Source organism: Drosophila elegans, unplaced genomic scaffold (assembly GCF_018152505.1).
Source record: "Drosophila elegans isolate 14027-0461.03 unplaced genomic scaffold, ASM1815250v1 contig_149, whole genome shotgun sequence".
NCBI classification, from domain to species: Eukaryota; Metazoa; Arthropoda; class Insecta; order Diptera; family Drosophilidae; genus Drosophila; species Drosophila elegans.
Genome location: NW_024545513.1, coordinates 23641979 through 23665221, shown reverse-complemented (window position 1 = coordinate 23665221; position 23243 = coordinate 23641979). Strand labels below are relative to the sequence as shown.

At 38.3% G+C, this 23243-nt stretch overlaps 2 protein-coding genes across 3 annotated transcripts; both read left to right on the top strand.

Moving 5' to 3' along the window:
- Positions 1-944: 944 nt before the first annotated feature.
- LOC108134856 lies at positions 945-19375 on the top strand. Its single transcript, XM_017255339.2, is given in 6 exon segments — positions 945-4589; positions 5901-7040; positions 13513-13687; positions 16648-16675; positions 17348-17839; positions 18642-19375. Coding segments are annotated over 6 exon segments (4053 nt in total). The 5' UTR covers positions 945-2555; the 3' UTR covers positions 18826-19375.
- A 244-nt stretch (positions 19376-19619) lies between these two features.
- LOC108134837 lies at positions 19620-20503 on the top strand. 2 transcript variants are annotated; one of them, XM_017255299.2, is made up of 2 exons: positions 19620-19769; positions 19835-20503. In XM_017255299.2, the coding sequence occupies exons 1-2, from the start codon at positions 19719-19721 to the stop codon at positions 20162-20164; spliced, it is 381 nt and encodes a 126-aa protein (XP_017110788.1). In that variant the 5' UTR covers positions 19620-19718; the 3' UTR covers positions 20165-20503. The 2 variants fall into 2 exon arrangements, with proteins under 2 accessions (XP_017110788.1, XP_017110787.1); XM_017255298.2 differs by having other exon boundaries at positions 19623-19769; positions 19829-20503.
- Positions 20504-23243: the final 2740 nt, after the last annotated feature.

The following is a 23243-nucleotide window of genomic DNA, read 5'->3' as shown; positions in this document are numbered from 1 at the left end:
ATTTAAGTTCAAACCAATTTGTACCGGGTTTTCAAGATTAATAGCTTAATAGCTTAATAGCCAAAGAATGATTTATAACGAATATATATTTCCTTAATTTTTGATTCAGAGCAATTTTAAGAGTTTTAGAAGCCGCATTTTTGTTGCATCATTTGCAGACAGAATTTTGTTTAACTGACTTTAGGTCGAATTGTATTTTCTGTAACAATTGGGTATGAAGAATGTAAAACATGTTTTAGGCAGCTGAAAACTCAACCGGTATCCCTTTTGCCCCCCAAGCCGGTTATGATTAATGGCCATAATTCTAGATCAGAGAATGACCAATAAAACGAAGTCTCCCGAAAAAAGATTTTAAGATCCACCGTCGAGATAGCCATGATTTCCCCACTTACGCTGATCAAGAGATTAATGTACGGGCCCTCGTTTCTTGGCACCTTAACTCCATTAGGTCCACTCTCGCCTTCCGTTTTGGATGCCTGTGCACTGAAAAAAACACCGCAAAAAATAGTAAAGTGTTACTTGAGCAAATTAAACTTTTAAGATATTTTCTTGTAAAAAGGTTTAATAGCTAATCCAAAAAAAAATACTTAGGAAATCATAGTACCTAAAAAATAAATTTTGTTGTAATTGAGTTTAAAAGTGCCTAAATGATAAAAAGAGAAAAAATACAAACTTACCAAAAATTGTTAAAATCACATAAAATTCAGGAGGAAAAAAAATAAACAATAGCAAACTGACTTAAAAAATGTTAAAATTATTTAAAAAATTAGAAACTGATTTCAAAAATTTTCCAAAAACTTAAAAACTTATAAATTAAATATTTAAGAAAATTTACAAATTTAGGTACATTTTTGTGTGTAGTTAAAAAGGTTTAACAAATTTAAAATGTTTAAAATATTGAGGAAATCCACAAGCCACTCAAAGAGTTGTTAATCAAGGTTATAGATGTGCTACTCTTTTGAGGTTCTTCGATTCTTCGTGTGAGTAGTTTCAGTATTTTTTTCTGTAGAGCCTGGAATAAACAATTTTTCAAGTGTAAGCTATGCACATTCCATATTCCACGTTCAGCATTCAACATTCCATTTACCTGGCGGCACCTGTGAGGCGTAGGTGAGGAAGTCGACGAGCGTTACACAATTCTCGGCTGGCCAACCTGTTTCTCAGGGGTCTCTCGCTTCTCACCTCTCTTCGCCGTGTCAGGGTCTTTGATTTGAATATGAGGAACGGCGAGGGGAAAAGATAGGCGGCTGGAGGGGACACGCCCCTGCGACCGACATGGTTTGGTGGATCGGCGAGTGACTCATCCCCGTACATCAAGAAAAACAAAGCCAAGCACACCCAAAACGAACAAACAAAACAACGTACATTCAGTTCTGACCAGAAGAAATGCAGGCGGTTAGTGGTTAACCCTGCGGGATTTTCTTTGCCGCTGGCCCCACTGTCATTAATTAAAAGAAAGCAAATTAAATGGAATTACACGCATTAACAGAAAACGATTAATACAGAACCCAAAACATTAACTTGATTAGGGGAAAATATACAATTTGACTTCTTATGTGATTAGTGATTAGCATGTCTTTAGGCCGTGAACAAATCTTTAAACTGGTTCTAATAACAGACACTTTTAAAACAGTTTGTGTACAGCATTTAAAACTGTCCTTGTTTCTGAGTAAAGTTTGGATACAAAAATGAAAGAACAAAATAATAAAATAATAAATAATATCTAAGCTGGTCTTAATACAATCTCTTACCGAGTAGTAAAACTAATAATTTCTGTAATATTTAGCAATAGATCTAAATATTTTGTTTTTCAAATGGAACACAATCAGAGCCCATTGGCCATTTGAGGGTTAAGCTGGAGAAGAGTGATTCGAAGGCGAAGTCGACGTCTCGGGGCCAATTGAGTGCAGCGACTTTGGCTGAGATAATGAATATCGGTGCCGGCAGTCGGAAGCGGGACAGAAAGAGGGGCTATTGAGAAAGAGAAAGATATGTTATACATACATATATAGTTGGGGGGTAGTGCCTTCACTTAAGTCTAAACTTTAAACATTTCAGAGGCATCGACTTTCTGCAGTTGTCACACTCTGTGAGAAATTAAATCGTTTTGGGATGAAATTATTCACTTTCTTAAGTCAATATTATGTTGTTATCAGACATAATTTTATTTCATATAGATACGGGAATTACATCATATATCAGTTAATAAGATCGTTTTGTGATGAGATTGTTTACTTTCTTTAATGACTTTCGTTTTAAAATGCAACCTTTTAAAAAACAAAAATATATTTTCCTGCTTTAAGACTTGCTTAAATAGATCAGATTTTAACTTTCGACTTTCCTCACGCCACATTGAACTATGATTTTGGGATTCGATTTCGAAGTAAACTATTTCAAAATGTATAGCTATGATTTTATTTTTTATAAAAAAAATGAACAAATTACCCATATTGTGCAGTGCTGTGTATCTTACTATCTCTCCATTATTTTCTCACTTGATATTGACTTGTGACAGCAGCAGCGATAAGAGAAAGTAGTGAGAAAGATAAAGAGAAATGCCTCAGCAGCAGGCGAAGGATATCAACGATAACCTCGGCATGGAGTCTCCCATTTACGAGAACCTGCCGCCCAATAACAACAACCACACCCCCACCACCCCCAAGGGTCAGCCCATTCCGGAGCTGCGGAAATACTTTCCACGCGAGGCGATCTACGAGAATCTGTGTCGCGGCTGCGGCTACGGGGTGTTTGGCGCCCAAGGACGCTTCTGCCATTTCTGCCAGTGCATCGTCAGCGGGGGGTGGTGCTGAGTCCGCCACCCCCCCACTCCCCCGCCCCTCACGCCCACTCCCCTTGAGAGCAGCAATATCTATGAGAATATCTGCGATTTGTGCCGCGGTATTTATAGCGATAATGAGCGATGTCAGTGTGAAAGGATCACCACTTCAGCTGCAGCCACACCCACCGTTACGCCCAGCGTAACGCCCACTGCCACTCCCACTCCCACCACACCCACACCCACCGCCAAGGTCAAGGCGTCGCGCACTCTCTTAGGCTACTCCAAGTCCAGTGCCGCGACCTTGACCCGACTCTTTGGCTCTCTAAAGCAGCTGAATCGCTCTTCCTCGCTGCAGCGCAGGATATTCGCTAGGACACCGCCTCCCGGCGGTTCCGGCTCCCTGGAGATCATACACAACGTGGACGAGGTGTTCCGCACCCAGGAGACCTTTGACCTGCAGCGCATCTGCGAGCTCAAGAGTCAGAGTCAGCAGGCTCAGCTTAAGAGCAGCCAAAGTGATCAGCATATATACGGCCGTGTAAGAGAACCGGAGCCGCAGCCGCAGCCGGAGAGCAATGGCAAAAGAGAGCACGGGCGCCTGAAGAAACCGCGCGTCTCTCGCATGCGCCTGCTGCAGGACGAGCAAAAGAGAGCGGATGGGGGCTGCGTGGAGGCGTCCCTGTATCTCAACGAAAGCATTTGCCAGTGGATGACGTCACTGAGGCGTCAGGTGCACCACTACGACGAGGGGGCGTGGCAGCAGCCCAAGAGCGTGCCGGCAAGAGAGCGTTTGGCGATCCGCAAGGAGGAAGAGGTCACCACAACGGTCACGCTGCGAAGGAGTAAGGAAGAGAGAATAAGGGCGGGGGTGTCGGCAGAGAAAGACGAACAGAATCTGGTCAAGGACTTCAAGAGAAAGTTGCAACTGAAGAGGGAGCCGCCAGAGGAGCTGGCTAAGCAACAGCACCATCGGGAGCATCAGGAGCATCAGGAGCAGGAGCAACGGCGCTGTGCCATAACAGCGGCAATTGTGAATGACTATCTAAGCGCGCTGGGCGAAGAGCAAGCAACGCAACAAGTGGCGCTGATCGAAGAGCGTTCGAATTTCTCTTTGCCCCAAATCTCTCTCTTCGGCTTAATGCAGAGCCTCACTCTCGCCACCAGTTTGCACGTGTGTGTGCGTGGCTTTCTCACCGTCTATGACAAATCGCTCAGCCAGTGGCTATATCTCCAGCAGCAGCAACAACAACAGCCGATCATTAGTTATCGCCGCCGGAGAGCGCGTGACTCAGATTCTGCTGGAGAATGGCGCCTGCTTCTCTTCCTCGGCGGTCGTCGGCGAGTGGTTTCATTTTCTCCCGCGCTTTCAGAGAGTGACGACGTGTTGTCGCATCGCGCGGTTCGAGTTCTGCCCAAGCGAAGTGCTAAGAGCGTGACTGTGAGCGAGGGTGAGGGTGTCGTCGGTGTGGGTGAGGGAGACGGAGTGAGTGTGAGCAGGGGCGCAAGCTCCATCAGCAGAAGCAACAATAACAATAGCGGCAAAAACAGAGCTTTGATGGCGGCGCCAAAGCCAAATGGCGAGGAAGAGCGCCCCATTTGCAACAACAATTCCAACAGCAACAACAGCAGCATCACCAACAACAACAATAACAACAGCAACAACAATTGCTGCAGCAACACGAACAATAATTGCAACAGCAACAGCAACAACTACAATCACAGTGATGACAATGAAAACGGAAACAACAACAACAGCAACAGCACCAGTTGCAATGTCAGCGAACAACAACAACAGCAGCTAATCACACAGGTCAACCCTCATTACAAAAAAAAAAAAAAACAAAAACATCAACAACATGAAACAAAAGCAAAATTAAAAAAGCAGAAAGCACAGAGAAAAAAAACACCCATAAGTTTAAACCATTTTAAAATAGTGGCATTATCAACAAAAGTCTTGAAAAATCAACCAAAAATAATAGAGCCAAGCAACAACACAAAAAAGGCAATAAAAAAAAACATTTAAAAACCGATCAATAAAAGTGATAAAAATGTACAAAATGTGATCTACCAAATCGATTAAAACAGTCGAGCTTCTATAACTAAAACAATTATTTGTGAAATAGTATTAATTTCACCCAGTTTTTTTCTAATTGCACAGAAAACATAAATCACAAAGAATTCAAGTAAGATAAGTTAGGAGTTTAAAAATTAAAATAATATCGCTTCACAAAAAGGTTATAAATAATAATCTACAATCCCCTGACATTTCGACATTGTATATCGCATAAAAGATAACGCTAACTTTACTTGTTTTTTTACTTAATAATTCCTTACAAGAAAAAATCGCGTGATATCGCCACTATTTTTTTCTCTGTGCACTCGTTGTTGTTGCGCTTCACTGCAATTTAAAGTTGACTAACGGTTCGCGTGCGAAAGGGATGCCAACGTTCGATTGGATATTGGTGCACATGAAAACAAACAAACTTATCTAATTAAAAACAACCATTAAACAATCAAAAAAAATGTGGACAAAAACAAACAAGTTTGCTATGAAAACAAAAGATAACTATAAAATAATCAGCATTTAATTAACGTTCATTTTTTTGTTGTTTTTTTTTTTTTTTATTTGGGTGATTAAAAAAGTGTTGCCATATGCGAAAAAAAAGCGAAATTGCCATCATACCGTTATGAAAAAATTAAATATTATTGTGATTTCTAGAATGGAGTTTTTTATGGAGTAGTTTATTGCTTTTTATGGAAGGCATATATAAAAAATAATTTCTATTAAAAGCAAGTACGGGAATCCCTCTCCATAATTTTGCCATGCTACTTAATTAACTAATCAACTTGTTAAAAGTGGTTCAAATTTTTTGTGTTTTTATTTTTTGTTTAGTTTTGTGATCTCTACTGCCTAACATTAAATTAAAACTTTTATTTAAAGTAATTTGAATTCCTTTAAATGGTTTTGCTTGAAAACAGTACAAATTCTATATGGGTTAGAAAAACTACCTATCGTTCTGTAAGTCAATTATAAAAAGCAGTGCAGCGCCACAAAAAACACTGGATATTATTCCAAAAATGACAGCTTGACAACAACGTTTGTTTCTACATGAATTTTTAGAATTGCGTAATCAAAGTTCGACGTCCGGCACCAAAAGTTCCCGTTCGAAATCCCAACACGTCTTTAAGTAATCCCCGCCAGGCGGAAGAAGTGCTGGCACAACCAAACGCCCTGGAAAAGGATAACAACTCTGCCGAGGCGAATCCCGATCAAGAGGCGGAGGAGGAGGAGGAGGAGTCCATTTACCAACCCATTTGGCAGTTTAAGACCATGGAACCCGCTGATCAGGAAATTATCGAAGCTCTGCCGGCAGAAGGCGAGGATGAGGATGATGAGGAGGAGGACGATGACGAGGATGGAGACGGGGACGGGGAGGAGGACCTGGAGGACTACGACGAGTCTTTGCCCTCCGATGCTGATGCGGATGTGATGGCCCTCCAGGCGGCGGCTGTCTTCGCCGCCGGAGTTCGCCACAAGTTGTCCACATCGACGCTGACCAAGCGCTCCAAGCTCATGCTGCCCACGCCCCTGCCCTCGCCCACCGCCTCCATGGACCAGGGGGCGTGGGAGACGGACATGGAGTTCATGTTCTCGCGGGACAACAAGGAGGAGGAGGCCGAGGAGACGCTCAGTTTGGGCAGCACGGTGACGAACAGCACGGCGACCTTGGGCTCCATCAGTAGCACGGGCAGCTCCGGCTCCGGGCTGCCAGCACCACCAAAAGATCTGCCAAGGCCATCTTCGGCTGTGGCCCAGATTGTGCCGCTGGTGCATCCGATCCTCAGGAACATCTGCATTTTCTACAGCCTCCGGGATCCATTGAAGTACAGCGCCATATTCTACGACTACCAGCGTTCGCTGGTCCACCAGCGATTCATGACCCGCATCCGTCGTCCGGCTCCACCTCCGCCTGTCCAGGTGAGCCAAACCGCTCCGCGCAACGACGACAGTGGATGCAGCTGCGAGGATCAGGAACAGGACCATCATCCTGCCACCGTGGTCATTCCCCAGCCGCTGAAGGAGGAGTGGGAGCGGGCGGTGCTCGCCGCGGGGGCGGTGGCCGGCAAGCGGGGCGTGGCCGCTCGGGCGGGACGCAAGCTGAGGGTTCGCTCCAATGCCCGGCTGCTGCTCACCGATTCCGTGCTGGCGTGGCGGGAAACGCTGCAGGATGTCCACTGCTGCGAGGACGAAGAGGACATGGTGAGTGGGAGGTTCAGTCCCGAGATGGGGATAAGTATATCAATTGAATTCCAACCGAACCGATAATAATAATCTCAGAGACAACAAAAAGACCAAACTGACCTGAAATATAATTTAATTATCTTCAAGCTCTGTTTATTTTGACACTGAGTAGCTTATTATTTTCAAAATGTACGTAATTTGATTTTTGGGCGTTCTCTGAGTGTAGCATTTACGACTTTAATTTTTAAAAGACTTGTGTACACTATTATGTTTCCAATTTTTCTGAAATGTATACACTAAATTGATTTAATATATGTCTGATTTTTATACATTCTTTGGGCAAAATTAAAAAAAAATGTATTTGGAACATAAAGAAATAAACAACACAAAATGTCTTGAAAACCAAAATTCTTAAGTAACGATCATTTTCTCCCATGAGTAAACATTTTTTAACCATTTCAATACATTTTTCAGTATTGTTTTAACCTACCTTTAAATGAGCTTGAAAATTTTTTGTTCACTCATTTTTATCGTTTTTTGATAAACCAATATTAAATGCATCAAATCTTGCTCACGGACATACCTTTTTCAATTTCATGAAATTTTAGTCTTGACAGAAGTATTACAATGACTCAAAAAAAATGTTTGGCTGTCAATTCTTTTATGAGTCGTTTTAAGCTTGAAGTCTTGACTTAAGTTTTTATTGAACTTTGTTAATCAAAGGATTATATTCTTTGTCATATGTCTTTACAAAAAGATAATATTTAAACCTGTATTTATAATATTTTAAACTTCGTGCTTTCCGTAAATTGTATATTTTTCTTAGTGCACTCTTGTCGCTCCCAATTTGCCATGTACGTTCTCTCGGTTTCTTTGTTTGGCCATTGTTTCCCCACTTGTCACTTGTCACATCAATTAAACGCGCAAATGTATCTGTATCTTTGTATCTTTGTATCTCCGAATCCCTTTCTCCCCTGGCACAACGGTTTATGCGATTGTTTTAGCCGATCTATGCGAACCCCTTCTCCGAGGGCCTAAAAAGTTACCCAACCTTCGTTTGGGGAGAATACCCTTGTTTCTCTGGGAGGTCTCGACTGTTGCAAGTTTTGGGGGAATATAATAGTATCCGATATAGTAGCTTTATTACTATTTACTGACAATGCTTACTTTGCTACATTTTAAATTTGATTTGTACAAATTTAAAGAATAATAATCAATATTATGTTTATGGCAATATTACAGTCTCAAACAGAAAATATTACATATATATGTGGTGGTTGGAATCTATTTCATATTTTTGATTTCCCAGAGGATTTTAGAGTCGATCAAAAATGTATCTCTTAGTATGCCATATTTGGCTTTTGATTGCACTTTGTTTATAATGCATAAAGTACGAGTGTAGATACGCCTTTAGATACATATACAGTTGTGTTCAAAACAATAGAAATATCAAACAAAAATAGGTGCTTCTAACTTTAAAATTATTTTTGTATTTTCTTGAAGCTAATACTTTAAACTAAATTGGGCATATATAAAAACCTACAATTATCATAAATATTTTTACAATTTTAAAAGACTTGAAATAATTTTTTTTTTAAACTTCAGTTTGAAAAGTCTCTCCAGCTTTTGAAAACATTTTCATTTAATTTCAAAATTTTTTTTAATCTTCAGTTTGAAAATTCTCTGCAGCTTTTAAAAATATTTTCATTTCAATTCAAAGTGCAGATGAACGACGATTTTTGGTTATTTCTTGAAGTCGCTAAAAAATCATATACTACAGTATTTCGAAAAGTTACAATATTTTTAAGGAATTATTAACAGTTTTAAATATTCTTGAAAAACTAAGAAAATATCAAAGGGTATTTAATTCAGACTTTAATTAGTGTTTAGTAATCATTATAATAAATTAAAAAAAAGAGTTGTTCTATGCCTTAAAGATATGTTTTTGAGTATTTTACATTTCCCACTACTATTATTTCGATCGCAGCTGTATAGGTATGTGCAAATTTACAAACATATGTATGTACTACATACGTACGTGTGCTGCTTTCTGCATAATGTATTTTTATTTATTTGCCTCTCACGTTTGCTGTTTTCTGTTTGCTGCATTTGCCGCTGCATGTGAAATTCCCTAGAAATTCGCAGGGAGCGTTCATCCTCCCACCTTTCACCCCTTTCTATTTATTTATTTTTTTTTTGATACGCCGCCCCTGTTCCCGTGAGCTCCAAAATGTTGATTCATATTTCGCGAACGACAATAATTTATTTATTTTGTTTTATTTATTTACCTCGTTTTTTTTTGGTTTGCATACATTCTGCCGTGATATGCATATATGTGTGTGTTTACGTCTAAAGTTAATTTTTTTTGATTTGTTTTATAAACTTTGACAAACCGGTTTTTCGCTTGAGGGGAGCATTTTGTTGTTGGTTGTGCTTGGCGTGTTTTATACCCTTTTAGAAGGTATAATAAGTTTATGTTTAATTCGTTGGCTTTTGGAAATTCCCTGCAATTTGTAGAATAATGTTATATTGCAGCCAAACGGAAGAAATTAAAAAAAAAAAACAAAAACATAATTAGTAGAATTTTGTAATTGAAATTCGACCTTTTTATAAAAACGTTTGAAAGTTTTGACACTATCAAAAATTAAACTTGTATCTTAGTTTTGTTTATAATGAATAATAATAATTGCTCAGAAATATGGAAACATATATTTACATATAATTATAAATATATTAATATATATATATATATACATTATATAGTTTTCAAAGTAAAACAAATAGCTTCATTTTGTTTTTCTAAATTTGTTTATTAGCATGTTTTTATTGGGCATTTTCAAGTCGGTGTACTTTGAATGTTTCGTTGCCTTCTTCTTATGTGTAATTTCCTGCCTTGGAGCTTCGCTCATCGCATTTATCAGCATTTAATTGGTTAATCATTAGTCAAATATTTTTGTAACTCTTCGTCGTTCTGTTACCGCCCCAAATTGTGGTTTCTCCCTCATGTTTTTGTATTTTGCGTTTTCTTGACTTTGCTCCTTCTCAGAACCTTTGACTAAGCCACCAAAAGTTTATCGCTTGGATTGTAAAAATCATAACGGAACTTGAGTGTTCCATAAATAAAGTCCCGGCTTGGCGAAATGTCTTCGGATATGTTTTCCTGTGCATATTCATAAGATTAAGTTTATAATCGTTTTTATTACATTTTTATGGTATTAAGTGCTTGATTATTTCGGCGAGCTTCGCAATTTGTGTTCCCTTATATACATATATATTTTTTCAGATGTATATAATAAAAAAAAATTAAAAAATAACCATATGCATAGCCATATTCTAATCATTTGATTCGAGTCAGAGTTTTAGTATAAACTGGTTTTTTTGTACAATAAAAAGCTTAAACTATGATCTTATGAATACAATTTTTGTCCAGTTTTAATTCATTCCAAACAGAACTCTATCGCCTCTCGACTTCGAAAAAGACTTTTCAAGTGGCCCCATAAGTTGTGTCCAACTCAAGTGGCGAAATACATTTATTTAGTTTGTCAACACTTTGAATAGGCTCACTTTGGAAGATCTTGACATGAACCGAACGCAAAGATTTCAATGAGTGGACTGGAGTGCCCACGCATACAACGAAAAAAAACCAAAAAACCAAAAAACTGAAACCATTGAGCCGAGTTTGGGACTTTGCGAAAGGAGGAGGGGCTGTGGGACTGTGGGACTGTGGGGCTAGGGATTCAAGGCTCCGGCTCCTCTTCGAATAAACCACAACCAAAACAAAAAGGTCAACTGAGCTGAGCCGCCTTTGTTTGGCTTTTGGATTATTTGTTTATTTGCCGCGGTTCGTTTCGGTATTTCGGTGTGGCTTTTTTTTTTTTTTTTTTGGAGTGAATCATGTGGTGGCGAACGAGCGGGGCGATACATATGTAGATATAGATACTGTATCTGCGGGCGCACGAATCAAAAGCGAAATAGTAAAATAGCAAAAAAGCAAGGCAAACACATGTACCTACTAGTCGAGGTCGTATCAATTAAATCGCCTGCCTTCTTTTTCGGCTTTATTGTTACGGTTACTGTTGCTGTTACTGTTACTATTTGGGCGCACATTAATTTCCATTCTGGCCGCCATATGCAGACATTTTTTGGCCAAATGTTTCGTGTCAAAACACAAAATCGAAACTACGCATTTATTGCGCTTTTGTTTACGCTCGCAAATACTCAAAATGCTGCCACTCGCACAAAAGTCGAAAACAGAGAGCAAATTAGCCAAAACAAATTAAGTCTAATCAGTTCAAGCGGTGTGCCTGGGGTTCCAAATTGCCGGAATTATCAAGTGCTAATTGGGGGTGAACGAAAATCCCAAAACTCATCGCCTGCCGGACGATTTCCCTTGAAAAACATATGGAGGCGATTTTCTATATGTTTTTAGCATTTGTTTGTTTTTTATCTTGGCTATTGTTGATATTATAAGCAGTTTTCCCCCTTATTCTCTTTAATACTGGAACAAAGTACACTTTTAATTAGCCACAATCGATGTTTACAACACATAAAATAAATATAAATACATTAGTTTTTCACATTGTCACATTTTCTCCATTATATAGTTTTTATTAGACCAAATATGAATTTAAGGTGTGACTAAAATAAGTCTTTATAACTTTGAAAACTCATATTCATATTTTTAAAGTGGTTATTTCCTATAGCTTCATAGCAATAAGTTTGTTCACGCAACCAATTAAAGTTTGATTAAATAAGTCACCCTAACATTTTATTGTAAAATTAATGTTTTTTTTCGAAGTGCTGATTTCCGGAATTCTAGGAACAGTATTTTTTCTTATATTTACGGACCTCGTTAGGAAGGCAAACAAATGTGGGAACAGACGCAATTCAGGGGAACTCCAGGTGCAAGTTTGAGAACAATTTGTGGATTTCCCCCTACTTGGCCATAAGTTACAGTGAAACTTCCCTATTAAAAGCAAGCATTTACCATACACAAGACACAAGACATTTCACTGATTTTGATAAGGTTTTATGACACTTCATTTATATTTATATTTATCTTCGTCCTGTGGACAGTGATATTCCGAAATATTGCATCATATAAATTTCAATTAGCTATCTTTTTTTTATACATTTATAAACACACACTTTTGATGACAGTTAGAAATTAGTTTTTAATTTTTAACACTAAAATAGATGGTGTTAGCAGAATTTACCCGTACAAAAATACATACATATGTATGTATATGGCATATGGCGTATAGAATATCTCCCTTGCACCGCCGATAGTTTTATATATGTCGCCGATAATCTGAGGATTTTGTTTATGCTGTTGTAAACAAAGTTGGTTGGTTGGGAGTCGGGAGTAGGGGGGTGGCAGCTGGTGGTGGGGGGGCGTGGACGTGGGTGGAAAGTGGGCAGCGGAAATGTGAAATGCATTGGCTGCGACACCTTGGACCGGCACTGTTCGATTAACCGTTATCTCGAACGCTTGCATTTATTTTCCGTACCGTTGCGCGATTTCTTACAAATCGAAATCAATTTCTTATCAGAATTGTTTCTGTTTTGGTGCGGCTCTGTGTTCCGTTCCGCTTTCCGTCCGTCCGTCTGTTTGTCCGCAGAAAAAAGAGATAGCGTGCCCCGCATCGCGAGTGGGAGTGAAAGAGAGAGAGAGAGCGAGAGTGAGTGCGATAAGACATGGCGGGCAGATTCAATCCCAAGCGAAGGCAAACAACGGTGAGCGATGGGTGGAACCGAAAAGAAACCCACTAAAGAAGAGAACTTACACTTACCCTGAAGTAATTAAAAACAAAACATCGATTTAAGACTACTAACTATTTGGACTATCAAATATCCAGCACAGTAAGGCTCTTAAATATGCGATAAAGTGTGAAATGATAACATATGTTCCTGAATCATACTTTTTCTTAAAGCTCAATCCGAGCAACGAACTTTTTGGTCATTTTATTATAAGTTTCTTTAACTTTTATGTTTTAATTTGCGGATTTTTAAACACATTTCATCCATATTAACTACAAAATACAATAAAAAAAGGCCAGGCTATAGAAAATTTTTTATATTTATATTTATTTTATTTCCATTTATTTTTTTTTTAACAAAACTTTTAAAATTTTATTTCCAATATAAAGGCATGCACATTAGCTATTTATATTGTGAAGTTTTAAGATTTTTCCTAATATATGTTACTTTATTCTTAAATTTTTAACAAATCTCTAATATATGGGTCTTAAAACCAACAAAATTCACATAAACATCACACCCCTGAGCTGCTCTAATAAAAGGGTATAAAACGAAAAGAAGAGACCAAGAAAACAGACATCGACAACGGCACGAAAAGCTTCAATTAATTTGCAGACGTTACCCATATTGTCGGATTGTGTATCTCAATTGTACGCTCCCAGAGTTTCTGGGCTAGATTTGGCCGAACTTGAATATTTATGTGTGCTTGTTGTCTTGCCTTGTCTTCCAGATTGTGCCAGTGACTGACATTCTGCGGGCGCAGCAGATCAAGGAGGACAATGAGGTGCAGCAGACGCAGCTGACCACGATTCTGCCGCTTTTCAAGAGCGTCTCCATTGGCAACCTGCGTGACCTGCCCGGCGAGGAGGACAAGAAGTCCATCAAGAATCGCATGCGAATGAAGTGTAAGTACTTCTGGCGTTTTCATATGGGTCTGGAAAAAAGACACGTTTATTGCAACAATAATTCCCTTGCCTTCTTGATTTATAAGAGTGCTGATTATTATACACGAGTGGCAGAAAGGTTTCCTCATTAAATATAAATGTTATTATACTAACGTATAACTCATTTCTTTTCTCTTGGCCCGTTTTCTTAATGACGTATTGAATTTGACATTGTGTTAAATTGCTGTTTCCGAAACATCTACTTTTTATACCCTTGCAGAGGGTATTATAATTTCAGTCAGAAGTTTGCAACGCAGTGAAGGAGACATCTCCGACCCTATAAAGTATATATATTCTTGATCAGCATCACTAGGCGAGTCGATCTAGCCATGTCCGTCTGTCCGTCCGTCTGTCCGTCTGTCCGTCCGTTTATATGCAAACTAGTCTCTCAGTTTTAAAGCTATCTGCATGAAGCTTTCCCAAAAGTTGTCTTTCTATTGCAGGTAGTATATAAGTCGGAACGAGCCGGATCGGACGACTATAGCATATAGCTCCCATAGGAACAATCGGAAAAATAAATGAAAAAAATTATAACTTTGCTGTTTTTTAATTTTTTGTTTAGTTCTTCGACATATAGCAATAGTTATATATTTCAGAATTATGGTTTAAATTTCATCAAAATCGGACGACTATAGCATATAGCCCCCATAGGAACAATCGGAAAAATAATTGAAAAAAAATTATAACTTTGCTGTTTTTTAATTTTTTGTTTTGTTCTTCGACATAAAGCAATGGTTAAATATTTCAGAATTATGGTAAAAATTTCATCAAAATCGGACGACTATAGCATATAGCTCCCATAGGAACAATCGGAAAAATAAATGAAAAAAAATTATAACTTTTCTGTTTTTTAATTTTTTGTTTAATTCTTCGACATTTAGTAATGGTTAAATATTTTCGATTTACGGTTTAAATTTCATCAAAGTCGGACGACTATATCATATAGCTCCCATAGGAACAATCGGAGAAATAAATGAAAAAAAATTATAACTTTTCTGTTTTTTAATTTTTTGTTTAGTTCTTCGACATTTAGTAATGGTTAAATATTTCCAATTTACGGTTTAAGTTTCATCAAAGTCGGACGACTATATCATATAGCTCCCATAGGAACAATAAAAATATATAAAATAACTATCAAATAATTGAGCTGCAAATCATCATAGCTTCAATGTTTTTAAACTTATACGCAAGTAAATTATAATTTTAATATTTTCAAAAATGTTTAATTCTTGCAATAGCTGCAAGGGTATATGAACTTCGGCTTGCCGAAGTTTGCTTTCTTTCTTGTTCAATATAATGTAACAGTTCTTCTGCCTGAAATCTCTTAACTAGAGGCAATGCTCCAGTTACAATTTTTGTGTCGACAAAATGGAAATGATTTACATCGACTAATGGGTTTGGAAGTCTGAAATTACAATCGTATTACGAAATGCACTTTACCTAAATGTCATCCACGATTTGTAATATAAGAACAAAATTGCAAACCTAATGCATTTATTATTTGCAATTAATATAATTACGTTTTTGGTATTTATTGACACCTAATTGAGGCACCAGTTCTTCCTATAAACAACACATTTTTACAGAATTCAGTAAATCATCCCCAACTTTATTTTTTATTAATAGTAATCAAAGCTGGCATATGTTTAAATGTTTATTCTGGCATCTTATTTGGGATTCCCACTGCAATGAACTTGATTTGCCAATTACATTAAATATAATTAGTAACTGTCTTGGTTAAAGTGATTGTGCATCTTCTGATGCAAATATTTAAGTCCGCTTCGCAGCATTTAGTCATTGGCTAAAAGTGTCTCCAACTTCTGGTACCAACGATGACTTTCCTTCGAGTGAACTTGCAACGAACCGGTTAAAAGAGGGCGCCCGACTGTCTGCACAGAAAACTGCTGCTCTTGGAACTCCGGTTCCAAGTCGAAGCCACCAACGCGATTGGAAAAACCATTTGCCATGCACTCAAAAAAAAATTGTGTCTTAAATTTAAAATAATTTTTTAACTTTAATAGACTGTGCCTGAATTATTATAAAAAATCAAGCATTTTTTTTTCAAAATCGGCACTCAGAATCGAAGATTCAAGTCGAAAAATTATTTTTTTTTAATCTTTAGTTTAATTAAGTATTTGCCCTTAACTAGACAAATCTAATATAAAAACAAATGTTATCAATTGTATGGTCTTCTTGGAGAGAGTACAAAACATTTTTTTGATTTATTTTGATTATGACATAGATACATAGATAATGGTCCCTGGACTAGTGAAAAATATATTGAAATATTTTTAGACTTATGGCGTTTAGTCTGCTATTTTTTTGTGAGTGTACTTCTAGCATTTGAGGCTCGAGCTCGTCGCACGCTGGCCATTTAAGGTCGTTGCGGCCCACACAGCGACCGTCTTTGTTCGGGTGACTGGGGACTTCTATCTACGGACACATGAATGGGAATGCGAAAACGTAGACGAATACTAGAGCCTCTTTCTCACTGGGATTTTTGTTAATGAAAGCCGGTTTCACTTTTGCCGGATGCGGGGATTTTCTGTAGCTTCAACTTTGCCTGCTGCTGTGGCTCTTTTCGGATAATGCAAATGAGTCGACAGTGAATCACAATCTTCGTAAGGCGAGGAATGTTTGACTGGCTGACTGACTGGCTGATTGACTGAATGACTGATTGACTGACATTCCCAGCTAAGATTTTTTGCGTAGGCAAACAAAATCATACGCAATTCGCGGTGGCTGGCAGTCGGGAGTGGCACAATTCCTGATCGCATCCAGGGAGAAATGTCGAAAAATTCCATCCTCTTCGACAGACGCTTGTCGCAATGTAGCCGAATATATTTTAGTTGCAAATTGAGCAATAATTTGTATTTATTTCTCCTTCCATGTTTGGATGCACGATGACGAAATCAATGCAGTCGCCGTCAACAGCAATGTGTTTCGCCTGTAAGTATCGATAATTTATGATACACATTTTTTGTTGTAGTTAAGCAGGGAATCGTATTCAACAAAAATATTTTTTTATTCCCGCTAAAATTTAAATTTGGTTAACTTTGTCCAAAATCTACACTCAGATGAGAAAAACGTTATTTTTTATAAGCTATTTTCTGATAGTTAGAGTATTGGTTAAAACTAAGACTGCATATTTATAATTTTTGAATGTTGTATTATAAAATATTAAACGTTTGGTTCTATTGTTGAAATTTTTTTTGTTTAATTGTATTATTTTATGTCAAGTTAAAAATGTACGAATTAAACATATGTTGTCATATTTAAGCAAATAGAACATTCGAGTAAATTTGTTTGTTGAATTCAAAAACTAATACTAAGTATCCCGTTTGCATATTTTAACAATTCCTTTCTTAAGCTCTACTTTAAGCTCTTAAAAATTCTTAAATAAGAGATATAACGCATTTTTAATGACACAAATATATGTATATGTTTTAAGTATATTTTAAACATTGTCTTTTTTGATAATAATGATTTTTATTTATTAATTCAATGACATGTTGTCGGTATATTTAAAACGTTTTCTACTTTGAGTGTGGAGATGGCCAGATGAACATAAAATGACGTTGTTTAACCCATATTAATGTATTTAATTATCTAAATCTGCAGCAACCGCTCGCCAAAGAGCGAGAAGAAGTCGCGTCTGCGTCGTGGCCAGGTGAACAGTCTGTACCTGGACGAGCAGAAGTACCCGCTCTTCGCGGCGCCCCTAAACGCCCTGGAGCTGAACATGACCGACCATCCGCATGTGCCCCGGTTCGTGGTCGACGTGTGCGCCTACATCGAGCAGCCGGAGTGCATCGAACAGGACGGACTGTACCGGGCCTCCGGCAACAAGGTGCTCGTGGACGAGCTGCGCAAGAAGCTGACCCACCTGTACGATCCCCGCTGGCTGCACACGGACGACATCCACACGCTGACCAGCCTGCACAAGCAGTTCTTCCGCGAGCTGGCCGCCCCGCTCATCACCCAGGAGGCCTACGAGCGCCTCGGGCGCAGCCTGAACGACGAGGCCGCCATCGAGCGGATGAGCCTGGCCTTCGACGACATGCCCGAACCGAACCGCTCCACGCTGCGCTTCCTCATCAGGCACTTGACCAGGTGGGTGGTGGGTGGTGGGTGCCCACAACTCGGGCATAGTCTAAGAACTAGGTCATTTGGGGAAAAGAAAATGTTCATAAGCGAAAGTCGCCATTATACAGGGCTGATTCTAATGGTGAAGGGAAATGTGATCTATATACAATCCAATCCACAATTCCGCCAAAGAAACATTTGACTGAGGTCGATTTGTATGCACCAAAAACAAAAATAATCTTTAGTAATTTCTAAGAAGACTTAACAAGAAAAGAAGACTATTGCTTCCATCATAAAATGTTTGGTTTTTAATTAAAAATGCGTTCTATTATTATAAATTGTGCAACTAATTAACACGACTTTGTTTTGGAAAATTTATTTACATTTTCATAAAAGCATTATTTTTTGTTTTACAAAAGAGATTTTGTCAATATAGGTAAATTAGGAGTATTGGTCTAAATTGGGCATAGATTTACATTGCCCATAATGGTATTTTAATAAACAAAAAAAAAAACAGTATTTTTCTTTTGCAAATGCGGAGATGCAAACATTACTTTAGATTCGCCATAATTGGATATATCAAGATAATGATGTTTCTCCCTAAGATTTGTCATGCTATGGCAAATGAATAATTTGTAGCTTCCTCGCATTAATGTAATATATTTAAAGAGTCATGTTCCACTCTAAGATTTGTCATACAATTAAGCATTAATATTGCGTACCATCTCATGAATCTCATGCAAAATAATGGAATTTTCCCATTCATTTTTTCTGAAAGTACACGCATAATTTATACAAATATAAATATATAATAATGTACATTTTTTAGAGTTGCCGCTGCCAGCGCCTCGAATCGCATGCCCTCCACCAATCTGGCCATCGTTTGGGGTCCCTGTTTGCTCAGCGCCAATCAAATCCAGCTGGACATCGGACGCATGAATATGCTGGCCAAGGTGCTGATCGAGAACTATGACCGCATCTTCCATCCGGACAATGAGCGACTAGTTTGCTAGGCTGCCGTGCCGCCCCATCGCTGCCACGCCCCCTTCTCCACACATCACAAAACATGAAAAAGCAGCATCGATTTAAGTGCCTCAAACATCACCATTTTCTCACTTTATGTTTAACCTAATTTCTCTTTTTTTTGTGTTTTTTGTCAGCTTTAATTCTATGTTTTTACTTCGCTAATTTTAATATTTTTATTACTTTATTTATTCATTGGAAATGGCCAATTGCTGAGTCAAGCCCATCAAGAAAATACTTACCAAAAAGACAGTAGACTAAGTTATTACTAAAAAAAGGGGAAAAACCAAACCGCAAGGAAACCCCTAAAATAAAACGACGAACTTTGTGGCAGCACAGTGAGCACTGCCTGCGGCAAATCCCATAACATGGTGGAATATTATTTTTTTTTTTGACCTGACATCATATATGAGATGTGATATTCGCTGCAAACTGCAAAGCGTGAATATAATGTGTATTTATATCTTTATATTATATATATTAATAAACCATATGAAATATTGAAATATATGAATAAAGTCCAGTACAGTAGATAGGCTACTCATATGTTTTTTTTTTTTTATTGGTTAAAGATGCTTGATGAAAGCCAAAAAATTGTATATTTTCTATCTCAATAAATATGAAGAAAATTAATAAACCAGTTATTTACTATTCAGATTGCGTATACGACATGTGTGTTCCCACAAAATTAATTGATTTTTAATTAGTACAAATGTTTTGAACACAGAGGCATGTAAATTTGTGTATTTAAATCTATTTTTGGTTCAAGGTGGACAACAAAAATGCCTGTCTACTTTTTGGCTGAATTTAAATTCGGATAATTGAAGCATATATAAGGCGGATGATCAAATGGTCAGTGCTAGTTGGCTTATAGTTTTTGGCCATGAAGGTCGACAAACGAATGGTTTTGTTATGCATGTGCTTCATAGCAATGGTGAGTTTTGAGTTGCTGAAAATTCCCTGGATCGATCTAATGTAATTCTCTACTTTAAGTGGCAGTTTTCCAGTTGCCTTGGTGCAAAGGATTGCCTGAAGCTTCACAACTTGACCAGTTCCAAAGTGGAGGCAGTGGCTCTGACCACTCATTTTGCCGCAGTTCCCCTGGATGTCAAGTGCTACAGCGGATGTGTGATCGAGGAGTACTTCGGCGATGATGGGAAAATCGATCTGCAGAGAGTGGGAGACCGTGGCACCGAGCAAGAGCAGATTATTCTGGCCCAATGTAAACAGCAGTTCGATGGCGTCAACAATTTGGGCAGATGCGACTATCCGTATCTGATGCTTCAGTGTTTGTTCATGGGCAAAGCGAGCGGAACGATCGCTCCGTAATTCCAGCAATATAAAGCAAACCATACAAAATAACCAACACTAGCTTACAAAATAAAATTGATCATTTGCTTCAGGCACGAAAGCTTTATTTTCTTTTGCCTTTGAATCAGACAGTATACAAGATAAAAGAGTTTTTAAAGCAGTTTGAAAACGTAAATTACACTTTGATCCCATTAATAAAAGACTAAAAACTAAATGAAACTTTTGTTTCTGAAGTAAGCTGTTGACTTAATTTTGTTAGCTAGTTTAATTATGTAAAAGCCAAAAACAATGGTTGAAATTATAAATACGTCCGTTGGTTTGATATCTTATTATTTAAATTACAAATCAGTTAAAGCGCTCTTGATGTTTTATAAATTATATTTAATTATATTTAAATGGGTTTAAGCATGGGCTTAAAATGGGACTTAAGGGCAAACACAAAAGTTAGAAAAATGAACAAGTTTTATTGATTAATTTGAACATCAGATCAAGCGCCCTTGCTAAATTATAAGTAAAATTATATGTTATTCGATTGCGTGTTGTATAAATAAACAATTGCAATCGCAATTTGCAATTATTTTCTTAATTGTCTAGGGTTACACACTTATATTCGAATGCTTTATAATCACGTTGGTATGTTGAAACTGAAAGAAAATGAGTGCACTGCAATATTGATTGCACATACTTGTAAAGCAACAAAGATCGATTCGTTTTGAATATCATTTGTTTGCAGGGTATTCTTTTTAATAAAAATATAACCAAGTCAATCAAAGCCCGTACAGCCGCAATACTCATTCCCAAGAAATTACAGAAAACTCAACTTGGCATGCCAAGCAAATATGAAATCTATAAGTGCTGGTTAGCCAAATATAAAATGTTCCCCACACCACTCCTTGAATAATATTCGCAATGGCAGATATAGAAGATGCAATTTGAACATAATTGAAATGCAAATGGCAGACTGTGGACTGTGGACTGTGGACTGCGGACTGCAGACTGCAGAGCCAACTTGATGGGTCGGATGTGTGGAAGTAATAATGAATCCCAGTCGAGCCAACAGGATGCAGGGCAAATTTCAATTTTCCCAGCAAATCATACGTAAAGTTTGGCCAAATACATTTGGGCCGGGCCAAAGAGGGCCAGAGGGTCAGAGGGCCAGAGGGCTGTGTGATGTCAATGCAATCAGTGAGGCATTTGACTTGGCCTTTCATCATCTCAACTTAACGCAGTCGAGTGCAAAGGACACATAGGGCTCAGGACTCATGACTCAGAACACAGGACATAGGACACAGGACACACGAACTCCTTGGGCGACACTGCGGCTGGCCCACGGCTGGCCCACAATCACCAAGAAAGCCGCCAACTTACTGGTTACTGGTTACGGGCTACGAACTACAGGCAATAAGCAAAACGGGGCCCAAATTAGGAATTATTTTGACCAGCCGGAAAAGGGGGCGTTGCGCAAAGTGCTGAAGTCAGTGGAAAATTTGTGGGCAAAACATGTTGATGACAGGCAAATATGCTGTAATGCAATTATGGGTGCTACCAGGATAGCGATTTAATTGACAATGCAAATTGAATCAGCATTTGTAACTGTCTAATCGAATTAGCTCGAGAAACCGCTTTCTCCTCTTCTGCCCTCTCGTCCATAATTCAATTTCTGACTTACCAAAAGGGTTTTCGATTTTCGGCTTTCGGCTTTCGGGTTTCGGCTTTCTGGTTTCGGCTTTCTGATTTCGGGCTTATGGTTATCCAGTGGACTCGGCTTTTTTGGCCCGGCTCAGCAAATAAACTTTGCGTCCTGATTGCGGCAGTCGACTGCAGTTTTCTCCTGACCACACGGCCGTTCCAAGGCATGGAGGATCGGAGGAGGGTCCTTCGGTGTCCTTCGGTGTCCTGGCCAGACCGTTGAGTGGACCTAACCACTGGAACGTGCCTTAACTTATAAAATGTTGCCTGGCCGCTGCCAACTGCTGCCAACTGCAGCCAGTCTAAATGACTCACATCTCTTGGCCTGGTCAAAAACGAAGCTGCAATGCTCTCGAGAAATCCACAAGGAGTCTGCAATCTTATAGCTGAATCAAATACCTTTTTGGAAAGTGGGGAGTACTCAATGAATTCAGGTCACACTTCGGAATAATACAATTTAATATCCCCAAAAAGATCTCATCGGAATTTATCTCTCTTGATACGCTTGTCTTTGCGAAAATCGTTTTGAATAATCCAATAAATGACTGCAAAATGAATTAAAATTAAAGATATTTACAAATTTATTTAAATTGTTTTAGGGGCGACCTGGGTAATATATAGTATTCTCTATAATATTTATTAAATGTACGTTTGCTAAATTAAAAAAAAATGTTTTTGGCCACAATTCCAATAAAAGACAATCACACGTTGAATATTATAACTGGTTTTCGATATATATTTTTAAATAAAAATGTAAATTATTCTGTCAGTTAAGCTTAAATTTATTAAGGTAACGAAGAAAAAGAACAAAATATATTAATTCTTGATCTTAAAGTCTTGTCTACAATTGTGTTGTTTTTGATTTTCATATTGTCATCTTGAAAAGTCGAAAATTGTTTCTAGAAAAACTCTATTGAAGCCGATGCTGTATAAAAGTATGCTTAATTTATATAACAAAATATATAAAATAATCACTAAATGGAACATTTAAGATTGACTTACTATAACTATAACCAATGCAGAAAACAGGCTTAAAGGGTTACAAGTTTTGGCCACTTTCAGGGTATTCATTTTCGGTGCCAGTCCCGAAATGACATCGCATCTGGTTGAGACCAAAGTGGTTGGCCTTTTCGGCACCGGCTCAGCAACCACCAACCTACCGAATGGCTCCCATAGAGCCACTTGAATGCGGCCCGCCACCTGTTGGCGAATTAGGGCATCACACCCGCGGAGGGGGAGAGGGGAGGAGGAAGGTCCTTCAGCCCAGAAACCCTCTTACCAGTATCCCGACATTAAGACGCTGGCTATGTGTACTAACTGGCATCTCGAGATGAAGGACAAGACTTAGATGCGGATTGAGGAGCAGTCAGAGCAGGCAGATGGTGGCTAAGAGCTGGAATGACAGGAT

What these genes read in the sequence shown, in the direction of transcription:
- LOC108134837 (XM_017255298.2), top strand. Translation starts at nt 19,719, where the DNA reads ATGAAGGTCGACAAACGAATGGTTTTGTTATGCATGTGCTTCATAGCA. An exon ending in GCATGTGCTTCATAGCAATG is followed by an intron (nt 19,770 to 19,828) that starts GTGAGTTTTGAG and finishes CTCTACTTTAAG; the next exon opens with TGGCAGTTTTCCAGTTGCCT.